This window comes from Gouania willdenowi, chromosome 21 (assembly GCF_900634775.1).
Source record: "Gouania willdenowi chromosome 21, fGouWil2.1, whole genome shotgun sequence".
NCBI lineage: Eukaryota > Metazoa > Chordata > Actinopteri > Blenniiformes > Gobiesocidae > Gouania > Gouania willdenowi.
The window spans coordinates 35,846,169-35,862,764 of record NC_041064.1 but is presented as its reverse complement, the minus strand read 5'-3'; the positions used below and the strand labels follow the sequence as shown (position 1 = coordinate 35,862,764).

Sequence of the window (16,596 nt, the reverse complement as noted above, 5' to 3'; positions counted from 1 at the left end):
TTTTCAGCCAAAAAACTGCAAATTACAGTAAAACACATGATATTTAAGCTTGTGTGAGTTCGTCTCTGCGCTGTGTGTTCATCCAGCAACAGCAGCAGCAGCTTCAAACATTCACCAGAGTGTTAAGCTGCTAAGTCACTTTCTTCTCCTTCTCATCTCATCTTAACTCACTCAGTGCCATTGACGAGATGATTCATCTTTTGCGTTTTTTCACGGGTACTAGAAAACACCCTGGCGGAGGTCCCTCATCAATATCTAAGCTGTGGGGTGTTGTAGAGACCAACTGTGCCCTGAAGATGGCAGCAGTACACCTTTCGATGAGAGATTAGCCACTGATGCTACCCAGCAAAGGAGGAAGAAGCAGTGACGAGTGAGATTATGGCGCTACGGAGGAATATTGTGACGTATCCAGCAGCTCACAGCTCCACATACTAACACAGAGCATGTGTGGACCTGAGTGGATTATTGATAATGTTGCGATGGTGAGATAAAACCACCAACTAACCGGGCCAAACGGGTCATCCCTGCGTGTCGGGAGGAGGGGGGAGTACAAAATACCACCAGCCAGTGAGCCAGATAGCAAAATAATCGGTGACACGTAGGAGGTAGCAGCGCACCTTTGGATGAGAGATCATCCATGCTCAGCAGAGCTCAGAGGTAAAGAGGAAAGGCGTTTATGAGACAGAAAATGGTGCTACGTACAGAGTTGACGTTTCCAGCAGTGCACAGCAGCGGATACTCGACCAGAGCATATTTGGAACTCATAGATAGTGTGGCGATGGTGAGATAAAACAATAAAAAAAAACGGGGAACGCAGTGACACTCTGCATGTCCGGGAGGAGGAGGAAGTTGCGTGTGTGCAGACTGACGGGAGAGAAAGTTGGAGGAACGCCAAAGTACAGTAAGAAATCTATTCAACTCTGACCCAGATGGATAAATAATACTAATTTTGCCATCAAAAGCCTGGTCTCAGTGGGTTTTTTTTTTGTTTTACATAAGGAAAATAAATAGCTTTAAAGTCACTGACAGGGATTTTTTTTTTTTTAGAAAAATGCTGTTTTCTCAGCTTTTTGCTCTGAAACTGAAGATTTGTGTAAAACTTGCTCTATTCAACGGCAGATTACAAAAGGACGAAACGAGCCAGAAACAAATTATTTTTATTTATGAAAGTAGATGCTTCAATATTTCAGAATCTGGTTTCAGATTTCAGAGAGTCATCGTAGAAAATATTCTGTGGGTCTTTAAAATCAGTCAAAATGCTCAAAAACGGCTGGTACTGAGGGGGTAGAAAATCTGAAAATGGCTGGCACTGAATGAGTTAATGACAGTAATTGTGCATTTAAGGTGATAGTCCATTGTTTTGTCCAACTGCTGCGTTGCATTGGGTCACAAACACGTCACAAAACTTTTTAAACTTTATCCCTCTGAATGAGGTTAATGGAATGTATATCACTGTAGCAAAACTATTAGAAAGTGACTTTTTCATAATACTAATTAAGTCAGAAGTGTGATAATTTCACCACGTTGCCCACCGTACATTTGACCACTCTCCCACGTATGAAGCACCGCGTGTGCTCTGTGTTGTTTCTCAGACTCTTCTTCTGTGCCTTTAAATGATGAAAATGCTGATGTGTGATGTATTTTGTTTTAAGAGTGTATTTTTTCTCTTGTTTGACTCTCAGCACAGACCTATTACATTGTGTTGTGAGATGTTTTCTATGTTAAACGTGTTTTAGATCAGGAGCAGATGTATGTGCGTGCCTGTGAGTAGAGTCCGACACGGCGACTGGGACAGGTAGTGAGGTTTATGTTTACAGTGCAGTTGAAACTCTCCAATAACAAAACAATTATTTTTTTCTGCGCGGTTCCACCTTTAACAAGCGTGAGGTCTACGGGATTTAACCCCAGGGGAGAAGCTGCCTGATCAGCCCTGAAGAGTACGGATCTCCGTTGTGTCCCCCAACCACGGTTAGGAGATGAAAACAGGAAAGGCTTAACAGTAGTCTATTGGGACTTAGTGTAATTGTGTGATATTATTCAAAAACATGCTGGTGAGGCATTTTTGTGTCAGGTTGGAGCCTGATATCAAATAGAGAGAAAAAATAACATAAATTCAGCTTTTTCCATCTGTCTCCTGTGATTTCAGAAAATCAAAGGCCCTACTCATCATATAAATACTAAAGTTATGTTTTCATTAAAAAACCCAACATTTCCACACGAGCTGAGAGGAGAAAGTCCCTCGTTTGAACAGAGGTACACCTTTAGCATCCTCAGAGGAGTGCGCTGGTGTGATACTGTTGTGTTCCAGGTTTATTGGTTGATACCCATCTCTCCTGTCCTTGAGCTGTTTAATTAACCACTGCCCTTCAACCAGGCACGTGGCGTGTTATGATCGCTGCTGAACGTAGCACTGTTGATAAAGAATTGATTGTGAGTAAAATGAGCCTATTTGCCTGCTCATTGCATGCAGCGGCGACTCGGAGGGAAAAAGATGTCACGGGGGAGCTTATAAAAGCAAAGGAAGTGAGAAGAGCCTTAATGATGCTGCGGGCGCGTCATTACGGGACTGGAAATAATGAAGCCAGTGCTGATGAGGACGGGCTGTGGTCTGCTGGGAGCCAATCGTAGCGTGCACGTACACTCACTTCCTCTGTGAGGTGGATGTGGGAGGATGTGCTGCTGCTGCCAGACGCTCCACAGGGAAACGCAACAAACGCCATCCTCTGTGCCACAGTTGGCATGTGTGGAATAAACATGGCCATGTGTGTGTGTGTGTGTCCAGCTGCTCAGCGTCTTTACTCCAGGGCGAGCGTATTTAATGCACAGCGACAGAGGGAGAATCATTCCATTGCTCGTCCAATGGTCTGAATTTAAAAAGTGTCACAAGTGTTTTTTTAATTCATGGCAGAACGGACGCAGCCACCTGCTCTCCACTCATCTGACTGGTTTCTGTGGGAGACCATTACAATAGTGTGTGTGTGTGTGTGTAGTGGTTTTCTACATGAATTGGTCACATTGTACAGAAATATGCATAATGCTAAATGTAATGCCACGCTACAATTTAGCGAGGGGGGGTATGTGTTGATTTCCGTACGTCTTTATTTTTCTTACATTTTCAGCATCCAATTAGAGCTGGACGATATGTCGAGATTAAAGATTTATCAAGTTTTTTATTTTGGTGGTACAGAAAATTACAATATCGCCTCTATCGATAAATATATGGACTAACATTTCACTGCTACGCCGACGACACACAACTCTACCTTTCCACAAAAACATTCACCCCTGGCACATTCTCCTCCCTAACAAACTACCTTTCTGAAATAAAATCATGGATGACCACCAACGTTCTCAAATTAAATGGCAATAAATCAGAAATGATCATCATGAAGCCCTCCTCCCTTCCGCTCAGGACTTCACACTCTCCTTCGACCCTACACTCTCTTTCCAGCCCCACATCCGCCAAATCACTAAATTAGCCTTCTCTCATCTTCAAAACAATCTCGCCTTTGTTCAACCCTCTCCAATCCTGCTGCAGAATCCCTAATCCATGCCTTCATTTCCTCCAGACTTGAATACTGCAACAGCCTCCTCTATGGTCCCCCTCCACTCGCCTACAAACACTCCAACATGTTTAAAACTCAGCAGCCAGGCTACTCGCCCAAACCTCTCCAGATACCACATCACCCCTGCACTTCAACATCTACAACTACTGTACACTGGCTCCCCATATCCACTTCAAGATCCTCCTCATCACCTACCAATCCTGAAATAACCTGGCCCCTCCCCCTCCATACCTCTCTGACCTCCTACAGCACTACCACCACTCTCGTCGCCTCCGATCCACTGACTCCACTCCAGCCTCCTCACTCCCATCATCAAATCCAAGCACCGTACCTTAGGGGATAGAGCTTCACCACGGCCGCCCCCACCCTCTGGAACTCTCTCCCCCCAAACATCTGTGGCTCAGACTCACTGCAATCTTTCAAAACACAGTTAAAAACCCACCTGTTCACACAAGCATTCAACGAACTCATCTCCTTCATTCCTTCTGTTTCCTGTAAAGCATCTGAGTTTTCTTAAAAAGCGACATATAAAACTGATTTATTATAATGATTATTATTATTATTATTATTGTATAGCTTATTTTGTTTTAAAATACTTGTTTTAGGAGTTGCTGCATTTACATCAACACATTTAACCCACAATTGTCGTTCTGGTGAGACTTTATTTTAAATAAAATGATGGAGATTTATATTATATATATTATTTGGTCGATATCATCAATATCTCATACTACATCACATAGGAAAGGTAAATGTGGTATTGTAATACAGCTCTACCTACTCTCTCAGAATATACAAAACAATTTCCTATACATCCTTTCTGGTGGACGTGACAGCCCCTCAAATTTGGAAAAAAAAGTTTTTTCCTGGCCGTAATGTAAAGGATTTTTAATATTTGCGAGTCGTGAAATAACCCAAAGTTTGGGTCCAAAATAATAATAAAGAAATCATATAAAGATTTTTTTGTATATTTCCAGAGCATGTGACCCAAGAACCAATGCATATCTGTGACTAATCATTAGTGATGTGAACAGTCTATGTTCATAGCTCTAAGCTGATCACATTACAGGGAGCTGAGACATATGCTAAGTAGTTTACTGAAGACCCAAACATGTTCCAGACCCAAACACACACCGACTTAGTGACTATTTAGAGGAGCTGACATGTCCACCAGATAAATAGGATGTATAGCAGATCTATTTCTATATTCTGAGAGAGTAGGTGGAGCTTATTACGATACCATATTTACCTTTATATGTGATGGAGTTACTGATATATTGGAAGATGAAAATGGAAGAAAAATAAGGACGAGCAAGAATCGACAAACTCCCAGTGCGTGGGATGACCTGAAAATTTGTTGAATTGACATGGAATGACTCAGCATTGTTTTGTCCTCTGAATTTATGGAAAAGATAAATGATGTATTTTATGTAACAGAGTTAATCTTCAGATTCATTCCTGACTTATTTCAGCTGTTAAATGTCAGCAGACTTTTCAGTTTGAGCCTAATTTACAGTACTTTGATTAGCCTTTACAAAGATTTAATCTAAATCTGAGTATATTTATTAGAGTAACCCACGCTTATTAACAGGTCTTACCCTCCCGCCCTGTTGGAACATCCACTGAGTCTCATTTAGAACCTCCCACACAGTCTCCACTTCACCTGATTGTCCTTGTCTACAAGTGTGGAGTCATCATATTTCCTTTATAATACAAAGGAAATAAGCAAAGATTAAATCTCTGAAACTGATTAGAATTATTTGTCATTTTCAAGTTCTCTTTTCTTGTTCTGCAGCTGCTGCTAACATGATGACTGGTCAAACATCAACATCTAAATAAAGGCCACACCCATTTGCATCCAATATAATTTGGTTTCTGTTGAAAAAAAGCATTACAGTATATACTATAGTACAAAAATGTATATATATATATATATATATATATATATATATATATATATATATATAAATACACACAGTGGGGCAAAAAAGTATTTAGTAAGCCACCAATTGTGCAAGTTCTCCCACTTAAAACGATGAGAGAGGCCTGTAATATTCATCATAGATATACTTATACTATGAGAGACAACAAAAAATCCAGAAAATCACATTATAGGATTTTTAATTAATTTATTTGCAAATTATGGTGGAAAATATGTATTTGGTCAATAACAAAAGTTCAATTCAACGCGTAGAATCATGCGCGCACACGGAGCAGTATGAGCGTGCGCCGGCATGCGCTTGGAGCGGCACATGCACCCAGTGTTACGCGCTCGGAGCACTCAGGCAGATTGCCACAACAGTATGGATGTTACAAAATCCCACGGCACACCTGGACTTGCCTCACGGCACATTGTTTGGGAACCACTGCTCTACACTATTCTTCTGTTTAAATTACCCATTTTCATAGGTTTCTGATGGGATTCAGTGGATAAAATTAGATTTAGAATGTTAGAAACATTGTGTCCCTGTTGGTTCAGCTCAGGGATCAATACTTGGCTCTGTTGTTCTCTGTATATTAATGACTTGTCAAATTCATGTTCAGATGTTGAGTTTTAATGTATGCTGATGATGCTGTTGTCTTCACCAGTGCCAATTATTCAGGAAGCATCCACTCCTCTTTCCTAGTACGTTAGTATGAGTAGTACGTTAGTATGAATAGTACGTTAAGATGAGTAGTACGTTAGTATGAGTAGTACGTTAGTGTGAGTAGTACTTTAGTATGAGTAGTACTTCAGTATGAGTAGTACTTTAGTATGAGTAGTACTTTAGTATGAGTAGTACGTTAGTGTGAGTAGTACTTTAGTATGAGTAGTACTTTAGTATGAGTAGTACTTTAGTATGAGTAGTACGTTAGTATGAGTAGTACGTTAGTATGAGTAGTATGTTAGTATGAGTAGTACGTTAGTATGAGTAGTACGTTAGTATGAGTAGTACGTTAGTATGAGTAGTACGTTAGTATGAGTAGTATGTTAGTATGAGTAGTACGTTAGTATGAGTAGTACGTTAGTGTGAGTAGTACGTTAGTGTGAGTAGTACGTTAGTGTGAGTAGTGTGTTAGTGTGAGTAGTACGTTAGTATGAGTAGTACGTTAGTATGAGTAGTACGTTAGTATGAGTAGTACGTTAGTATGAGTAGTGTGTTAGTATGAGTAGTATGTTTATATGAGTAGTACGTTAGTATAAGTAGTGTGTTAGTATGAGTAGTATGTTTCCAACACATCCATCAGCTGAGCCACTGCCTCCATATTTAATATCAATCACCTGATGTTTAAAAAAGAAAAAGAGCTTCTGGCAACAACTACTTCTTCTCTAAAGTGTTTTGAATCTGATCTGCATAATAAGACTTGAGTGTAAAAGTCTTTGATGTCTGAGTCGAGTTGATACATCAAAGCTGGTCATTGATGGATATCATGAGGCTCTTCACTGTGGCTCCTGCTGGGCTCTAACAACACGTTTTGTCTCCTTTGGAGTTCAGAGCTGGAACTATTTGAAGTATATGAAGTGTGTACTGTGTAGTGGTGGCATCACATTTCCTGCTGTATCATCAGCAAAGGCCCGAGCATTTCTTTCATTTCAGCTGCTGAGCTAATCGCACACGCGCCTCAGACAGCTGCGTAAACCCAGGAGAAATTAGTGAAAGCCTCTTCCTCTGCAGACTGGGAGCACTCTACACGTGGAAGTGCTTAGCTTGCATCTCCTTTAAGATTTAGTTCCTTTAACAGTTCAAAGAAGAAAGTGCTGACTATTAAATACACTAAGAGCTCAAATAGCTACCTTATCAGCCCGTTGCCTTCATTATCTGCAGAGGAAAACACTTTTCTTTTTTCACAGTGCTGATGTAACGTGACTTCATGTTCTTCCTGGAGCTTTGATTGTATTTTCCATCATTTGGAGGGGCTTTCTGTAGCTCTCAGAGGAGCGTTATCATAGCGCTGTAGACCAATGTCATGCTTGATGGCGTCAAAGGGAGAAAGCAGCAGGTCTCCAAAGGCACAACGCTGTAAACGAGACAACAAAGCACAAGGTCACTGAGTGTTTTCAAGCTCCATAAAGTCAGTGTATCACAGGGACGACTAAACAAACTAAAGATCCGCCGTTAGCCTATTTCTCCTCTTTTTCCTCGCTCACCTGGTGTACGGTCTCCGATTAAATGTGATTGTTGGAAAACAAACAAAAAACTGAACTCACATTGTGAAAAAGAGAAAGCAATACTATTGTTTTCCAAATCAGGCCCCAACACGACACAGAAAAGCCTCACAATATTGTTTTGAGAAAATGTCACACATTTATGTCCTATTTTTCACTGAAAAACAATTGATTGAATGTCGAGAAAGTGTGAGAAACGGCCAAATATATCAAGTTCTGGCCAAAATACAGTTCAAACTCCCAAAGTTCATCTAGTGCAGGGGTTTTCAAGTTGTGGGTCGTGCCTCTCCAGGGGGGTGCCAGAGTTCTTCAGGGAAGGCGCGGCGTGCAAGAATAAAATAAACCAGAAGAAATTGTGGTAATTATTATAACATAATGAGAAAAAGAAAAGGGGAAGGTGTCTGTGACGAGCTGTAACCTGGTATTTCTGAGGCTTTCTGTCTCTTTCTCCTCAGCTCAGTGGATAAAGGTTCATGTGAAAAGGCTCACGTACAAAGACAGGTTTAGTTGATGGTGCATTAGCTGAAGTGGTGATCAGTTCACCTGGTGACACGTCGCAGCAGAAGCATCTCCAATCACACGCTGTGCGGGGTTTGTGCAAAACAGGAGGGTGATTCTCCTGTTGGCGGTAATTAAATGTTATACAAATAATGTGTTGGGATCATATCACACATTTCTATGTGATTTGTCCTGTGAAATAAATGGCTAAGGCTTAGCCGTGTGGCTAACATCGCTCTATAGCGATAGAATCACCATTAACCATCCTGTTTCCTTAAATAATCTGAAGCATATAAATATAATATTTATAACAGTAGTTGACTTTATTAACACTATTTAACATGTTTGCTAGGATTTCAGGAAGTTTAGTAACCAGTAAAGTATTTTAAACAAGAAAAGACAATGAAACTGAAAAGTATAAAGTGATACAGACGTTACGCAGAAACATGTAAACCCTGAAATGGAATTTTAGGAAGATTTGAAACGTGCTTCTCTAGTGTGGTTTATGCTCTCATCATGTTTTATTCCATTTGCTAAAAGCTAGAGCTTTCTGGAATAAATGACCAACAATGTTTAATATATGATGTTAGCTTCTCTATCATTGATTAGGAAGCCTAACAAGGAAACCAATAGATGAGAAACTATTTAGTGTATTTTACAGCTGATTTAAGACATGGGTCAAACTGAACCGTTATCATTAGAGATGCTAACAGAAAGCTAACACAAGAGGAAGGTTAACGGTAGGGTAGGTGATTTCCGAAAGCTAGCATGATTTTGAATGTAGCCTTTACCCCCCTCGCCCCTCCCCTCTGTGCTCTGTCTCACTCACATGCATGCTCACAGCTGCTGCAGAAGAGGAGCTCCGCTCATCACTTGTATTGTGTAGAAACGTCATTGTTTCATGTCTCATTCAGCAGTAAATAAACAATAAACTTTACCATCATATATGTTAAAAAACATATATGATGGTATATGTCAGCGGTGACGTGCTTTCAGTGTGAGCTTGTGCATGCGAGGGATCGAGAACGGACAGGGAGACGTGATTGGTTAAAAAAAAAAGTTTTTTTTTCATTGGTTGAAGTTATTACAGATTTACAGCTGCTACAGATGATGTATTTTCTTTGTTCCTTTTACAGAGAACATAAGATCTTCATTTCTGTCATGACATAAAGACAATTTCAACCAAAAACTTAAAAAGTGTGTCTGGAGAGAATTACCTACCCTAGCTTTAAGTGTTAGTGGTTTATTTATTAAAGGCTCAGTAATTGTTTAGTTGTAATTGAGAAAGTAATTATAATTGACTGTCAGTGAAAAATAATAATTATATTTGGATAAAATGCTAGTCAAGGTAATCGTAATTGAGGACGTGTTTGTAATTGTAAAATGTAATTGAAACCAACCCTGTCACATGTAGTGGTCGTCTCCTAGGTTGATGTTTCAGGTTCTACATCAGTTCCAGTTCCCTCTGGTGATGTCTGTCTGTCTGTCTGTCTGTCTGTGATGACCACTTGTATTACGTATATGTGGTGAGTTTAAAGCTGGAGTTTCACTCCACAGAGCAGCTCTAGGGAATCATGACTCAGCATCAGGGCGAGCTCTTATTTCCCTGAGAAAAGACACTTCACCTCCCAGCAGGTTCTCATTCAGAGGGAATTGGTGCTCTTTGTGCTGCTGCTGTAGTGTTGGCAGAGAAAAGGCTCTGGTTGTTGGTTTGATTCCTGATGTGTGGACTTTATTCTCTCTGTGGGTCGTGGTTTCCTCCCGCTGTCGATTCATCTCTGTAAGTGTTGAATAAAGTCTTTTCTTTAGTGTATCTCTGTGTGTTGGCCATATGACTGGTTATACAGTAGTAGAACATTTCCTTAATTCAGTTTCAGTTTAAACATAATCATTTCTGCGTCAGGTTAACTATTTTCCATTTCATGGTCTTTCCTTATTTAAATGACTTTCGAGGCTATATAACTTACTGAAATCATACCAAACACGTTAAATAGGGTTAATTTTAGTAATTTTATATTCATATGCTTCAGACAGAGGGAGAGTTATGATGAAGTCACACCAGATTATATCAGAATATTCAACATGTCCGTTTGCTAAACTCGTTAGAACCTCAGCCTAATGTTTTACAGGAAAAAAAAACACCACGGAAACATGTAAGTGAGGGTTTAGTCTGCACACAATCAACACAATGTGATTATGTAATACATGATTTTATACCTTACAAACAGAAATTCTCTAAAACAAACATCTTGGGTATTTGCATATTATATTGGGGCCTTATTTTATATAAAGAAGCTAAAAAATATTCGACAATCAAATCAATAGCCACAGTATTGTGGCTGCCAAAGTAAAAAAAAGCTTTTAATGCTCCAAATATCTCATTATACACACCTTTATGTTATAATGATCATTTTATTCCATCTACATCACACAATGTTTTCCCAACTGGCATCTTAAGGGAATTGAATGCATAAAAGATATCCACTATGAAGGCTTCTTTTAACGATCTGTGTGCAAAATAAAAACATTCCCCAATCCCCAAAAGACATTACATTAAAGACAATTTACCCATTTTTAAGCTATTAAATAAAAAAAATAAAAAAACATCCAATACTGGAAACTTTAAAACTTTAATAAACAACTAAGAAGTTAATCTGGAAATCTTTTACCTCTTTTACCATTCACGTCAACGGATAGCGTTAAAATGACATAGGAAAGGAATTGAATACAAAAATACTGGAACAAAAATGAAAAAAAATGTATTTCATGAATTCACAGCTGCTCAGTTAACAGTAGACATAAGCTAATGCAGTTTAAAGTGACTCATCGTTTCTATTACTGCACACATTCTATCCTGTTGTGTCTCCAATATGTGGAAAATGCAAATTAGTTGAATGTTCACTGTTTGACTCTTTCTCAGATTGTTCCACTATACAATTATTTTGTCTCGTATCTTTTATTTTTATTCTGGAGTACATGACACAGACTTGGCCTTATTTGGACGTTCTACGGAGACCCAGAACATCCTGAAACACCTACGGAATGCTTTATGACTCTGAACTATTGTGACCAAAAGATTCATTTTGGAAAATAATAACGGCTCCAACCTTTTGAAATTGGCAGAATGAGCTGACTAATATGGTACATAAATGGAAAAGCATAGATTTGTAAACTTTGGTGATCTACATGAATGGGAAAGAACAACATGGAACCCTTTTTGGAATTTATCAATGTTTAGATATAGATATTGGACTGGGAAGGGAATCAGAGCTTTTTTGTCTCTTCTGTATTATATCAATATATAAAGAATGAGCACCTGCACCTCTCTTTTCTCTTTATCTGAACTTAATAAAAAAAAATTGAAATAAGACGGAAGAAAAGGTTTATAAGCTTTTTCCTGTATGTTTTTTTTTATCAAAGGCTTTATCCATGTTACTTTGGTGTTTATACGTGTGTGTGTGTGTGTGTGTGTGTGTGTGTGTGCGTGTCCACAGAGGTTTGAAGGCAACGTGAACGCAGACGCTGTCGTACACAGGAAGTTGACCCATTCACTGAGGACCCGTTTCCTGCGCTTCGTGCCCCTGGAATGGAACCCCAGCGGCTGGTTGGGCCTCAGAGTGGAGGTGTACGGCTGCTCCTACAGTAAGAACCACATGTTTGTTATTACACATAATAATACACTACAACAGCACAGCACTAGGATGGTCACTATGTATCGTGTCAGGAAGTGACCTTTAGATCAATGGTTCTCAACCTTTTCTGGACCCGACCCCCAAAATAAAGGTTCCAGAGAGCGGGGACCCCCACTGTAGCTGAAGGTGGAGAACTCAATGTGCTTTACATGATAAAACATTCAGCAGCTTAAAATCAATAAGAACATTTAAAATCATCAACAAACACATTTCATCAACAACAACATGACCATAAATCTCCCTCTTAATCATATGATCACATACATGAACATTGAAGAACAGTCATGTGGAGACAGGACCATCTATAAGGGGGAATAAAGGAGAGATTTTTGGGGTCCATCCATAAAGTCAGTAAAATGATGGTCTATTGTTCTATGAATCTGTGATAACCATATTTATTAATTCATCTGAATAATATCCACTGTTATCCAGGATCGTTTATTATTATTATAGTCATCTTAAAGATAGAAATCCTGGTTTTAATCAGAAATAAAATGGGTTCAAAGTGACCAAAAATGGTTGAAAAGGTGGTGAAATGTGATTTTAAAAACCACAGAAATTGGTTCAACGTTCCAAATTAGAGTGGATAAAACTGGACAGAGGAAGTGGTAAAAAAAAAGGGTTCAAAGTGTCAATATTGGAACAATTAGTTTAAACTGGGAAATAATAGGCATGACAAATTGTGAATGTGGTTGAATTAACAAAAATAAGCATGAAATATGGTGAAAAGAGGTTAAAAGTGACAATAATAGGTCAACATATATAACATTAGGTGGAAAAGTGGTGGAAAAGGTTCATGCTTGCTGAAAATGTTTTGAAATTGGAAAAAATGTGCAGAAAAGGCCGTGAAATGTGATGAAGTGGCAGAAAAGGGAGTGATACATTAAAAGGAGCAGAAATATGGCAAGAAAAAGTGATGAAAATAGGTTAAAATATGGTGAGTTTGGTGTAGTTACGAGACAATAATGGCAATAATGGGTTAATATATGTGACATTAGGTGGAAACGTGGTGGAAAGGGTTTATAAGTGCTGAAAATGTCTAGAAAGTGGAAAAAGATTTGCAGAAAAGGCATTAAAATGTGATGGAGAAATGTCAGAAATGGGAATAATGTAGCAAAATTCATTAAAAGGAGCAAAAATATGGCAAGAAAAAGTGATGAAAATAGACTAAAAAATGGCAGCTTTGCTGTCTGAAAGGACAAGATACAGGCGGCAGAAATGAGTTTCCTTCTCAGGGTGGCTGGGCGCACCCTTCGTGATAGGGTGAGAAGCTCAGTCACCCTGGAGGAGCTCGGAGTAGAGTCGCTGCTCCTTCACGTCAAAAGGAGCCAGCTGAGGTGGCTCTGGGATCTGTTTACCTCCTGGTCGCCTCCCTCTGGAGGTGTTTCAGACATGTCCTATTGGGAAGAGGCCTCGTGGAAGGCCAGGACACGCTGGAGGGACCATGTCTCTGAGCTGGCCTGGTGTCGCCTCGGGGTCCCCCCAGAACAGCTGGAGGAGGTGTGCGTGGATTGGGAGGTCTGGGCATCTCTGCTGAGACTGCTGCCTCCGCGACCCGGCCCCGGATAAAAGCGTAAGAAAATGGATGGATGGATGGATGGATGGATGGATGGATGGATGGATGTTTGCTGTAGTTGCAGAAAAGGCTAAAAATAAGCAAAAATGGGTTCAAATGGTTCAGAAACTATTCCTAGTTTCTTGAAAGTGTGTCTTGTGACCCCAAATGGGGTCCTGACCCCATGGTTGATAACCCCTGCTTTAGGGGTCGTTGTTGTCTCTTAACTTCAATAATTAAAAAAATAATTCAAGTTGGTTTTATTTGCAAATGATACAAATATGCTTATGGTAACATGGAAAAAAAATAATTAAATCTGACCAACACAATTATTTGTTGGAACTGCAGATCTAATGTACAATCAGTTTTTTAAATCAGGTTTCTTGGTGTTACAATTAATCAGACATGGGCACCTGGTGGCCTCCAAAGTTAACGCACAAAATGCCCCAAAAACAGAAATACTGATAAACACACCAAAGAAAAACATATTACAAATAAAATACTCAAAAAAAAACACACAAAAGGGCTATAAATAGAGATAGAAATATTTTAAAAAAAAGATCAAAACATCAACAAAATAACTCCAAATAAACACAAAACAATGTCAACAACACACAAACCCTTTGTTCTTTGCTGTATTAATGCTCAGATACACAAAAACACCTACATTATAGAAAAATACACAAAACGACTCTGAAATTACACTAAACAAAAATGAGAATTTACAAAAATGAATGGAAACAAATCCAAAATGGCTTCAGACTAACTACACAAGTTCAATACATCCAGTGTTGTGCAAAAGCAAGAAATTGATTTTTATAAAAGTCAAAACTAATAACATTTAAAGACTTATTCAAACGTGTTCAGTAAGAAAGAAACGAGGCTTTGACTTCAGAGGAAACTTTAATTTGAGCTTTTTGAAGTGTGTGTACGCCACGTATTATTTTAGATATTGTTAAAGTATTGGACAGTTTGAATGTAGCAACATAACTCTGTTTGGAAATAATACAAAGGTGATTTTCACATGGTATCAAAAGGAATAAGGTGTTTGACTATCACCATTATTAATTTCATGTTATTCTCAGTGTTGATAATTACTGTGTGTGTGTGTTAATGTCAGTGAGGTGTTTAATGATCCACAGAGACAGAGGAGGGAAGGCTGAATAAAAAACTAATAATTAATAAATACAAATCAATGTGTCACCAAGAAATAAAAGAGTAAAGATAAAACTAAAATAACCAAAATGGAAAAGTGGAACCCAAACAATAACTCACGTAGTGTTCAGACACTCCTTCAGTAGTGTGGGGAAGTCATTAGGGGATGAGGAACACCTGAGTGGAAACAAAGGGACTTTTTAAGTTATTTATACATCTCATCTCATACAGACATGTGGCCCTCACTCTAATGCACAATATTAATCCAAAACACACACATATACAGTGAAATACACAAGATGACAATAAAAATGCAAAAAAAAATGACAGAAATTACCCCGATAACACAAATAACTACAATTACGATACACAAAAATTCTCCAAAAAAACATACACTTAAGTAAAGTACACAAAATGATACTAAAAATACACAAAATGTCAACAAAAACACACAAAATTACTCTGATTACACAAATAACTACAAAAAGGAAACACAAAACTTCTTCAAAAACCGTACATTACAGACACATATTCACAAAAAAAACTCTGCAAACATGCACAGAAATACAGAAAAATATATAAAATGACAAAAAAAAAAAAAAACCCTACAATCACTCCTTAAACACAAAATCACAAGAAAAACTAAAATCACGAATCAAAAACATAAACAAATAACAGAAAAAAATACAAAATGACAACATAAATACACAAAATCACCCCCAACACACACAAGATGACGACAAAAATACAGAAAAATGATTCCAAAGACACCTCACATAAGAAAAACATACAAAACGATATAAAGAAAACTAAACAGGAAAAGTGACGTGACACAGAAATGGATAAACCCTGATTCTTAATTTGGAAATTCTGTAATGAAAAATCAAGATCGAGAGATTTGTTCTTTTTTCTTTTCTAAAGAAAGCTTTGAAATGAGTTACTGAAACATTCTGACAGTAAAAAGTTCAGCTTCACTCTGGGCCCACATGTTCCTGGTTTTAGAGATTTTACTGAGGTGAAAACGTCAGTGCCTGAGATTAACTTCCTACGAGAGTAAACGGATGAGTCGGTATCTGAGATAATCCCTGGTTTTTCCTCTTCCTGTGTGCAGAGGAATCTGGTCCAAATACATCTGCTCTGATCATTGTGGACCAAATAAACATGTTCTAAGTTATAGGAACCTCAAATGAATAAATGTACACTTTTTGTTCTGAGATTCTGAAATCCAGGTTTTCTATTACTTTAGGCAACAAGTAGTAACATCTGAGGAATGCACAGAAATAATCTATCATACAGAATCCAGATGTGAAGGTGAAGGTTTTAAGTGGAATATACAGCAATTGATGGAGCATAATTCAACCACCATCTGCTGCTCAATTCAAATAAAATCCCTCTTCCTCTTCCTCTTCCTCTTCCTCTTCCTCTTCTCAACTGAAATTACACAACCTAAAGAAGCAAATGGACAGTTATTTCATCCTGAGAGAAGCTGGATGAACTAAATAACTCAAGCAGAAGTAAATCATCACAGATACTTGGAGTAAACGCAGAGATAAGGAAGAAAATTACAGAAAAATAGGTCAAACCAATTTCATCCAAGCAGAATAAAATCCAGGCTGTTACAGTCAGTTATTACAGAGACGTATGCCAACATGTAGGGCAAAAAAAAAAAAAAGACTTTTCTCCGTTTGAACAGCTTAAAGCTGCTCCACCACACAAATCACGTTTTTAATCAAGATGTTTTCATCCCCGACTAGTGTCCAAAAACTCTGCCAAAGTCAGATTTCTGCTGTTTTCAGTGATTAAAAGTTGTCAAACAGTGGTGAGCATTAGTGGTGAGCATTAGTGGAGAGCATTATTGGTGAGCATTATTGGTGAGCATTATTGGTGAGCATTAGTGGTGAGCATTATTGGTGAGCATTAGTGGTGAACATGAGCACAGAAAATAAAACTAAATCAAATGTAATGTTTATTTACATCCAAGAG

At 38.5% G+C, this 16,596-nt stretch overlaps 1 protein-coding gene across 1 annotated transcript in view; it reads left to right on the top strand.

Annotated features, from left to right (window-relative positions):
• The window catches only part of LOC114455403 (contactin-associated protein-like 5), a 202,589-nt gene that overhangs the window by 75,503 nt on the left and 110,490 nt on the right, over positions 1–16,596 (top strand). Inside the window, exon 4 of the mRNA XM_028436622.1 lies at positions 11,706–11,853. Within this exon, the coding sequence (XP_028292423.1) occupies positions 11,706–11,853 (148 nt within the window). The remainder of the gene's footprint in view (positions 1–11,705; positions 11,854–16,596) is intronic.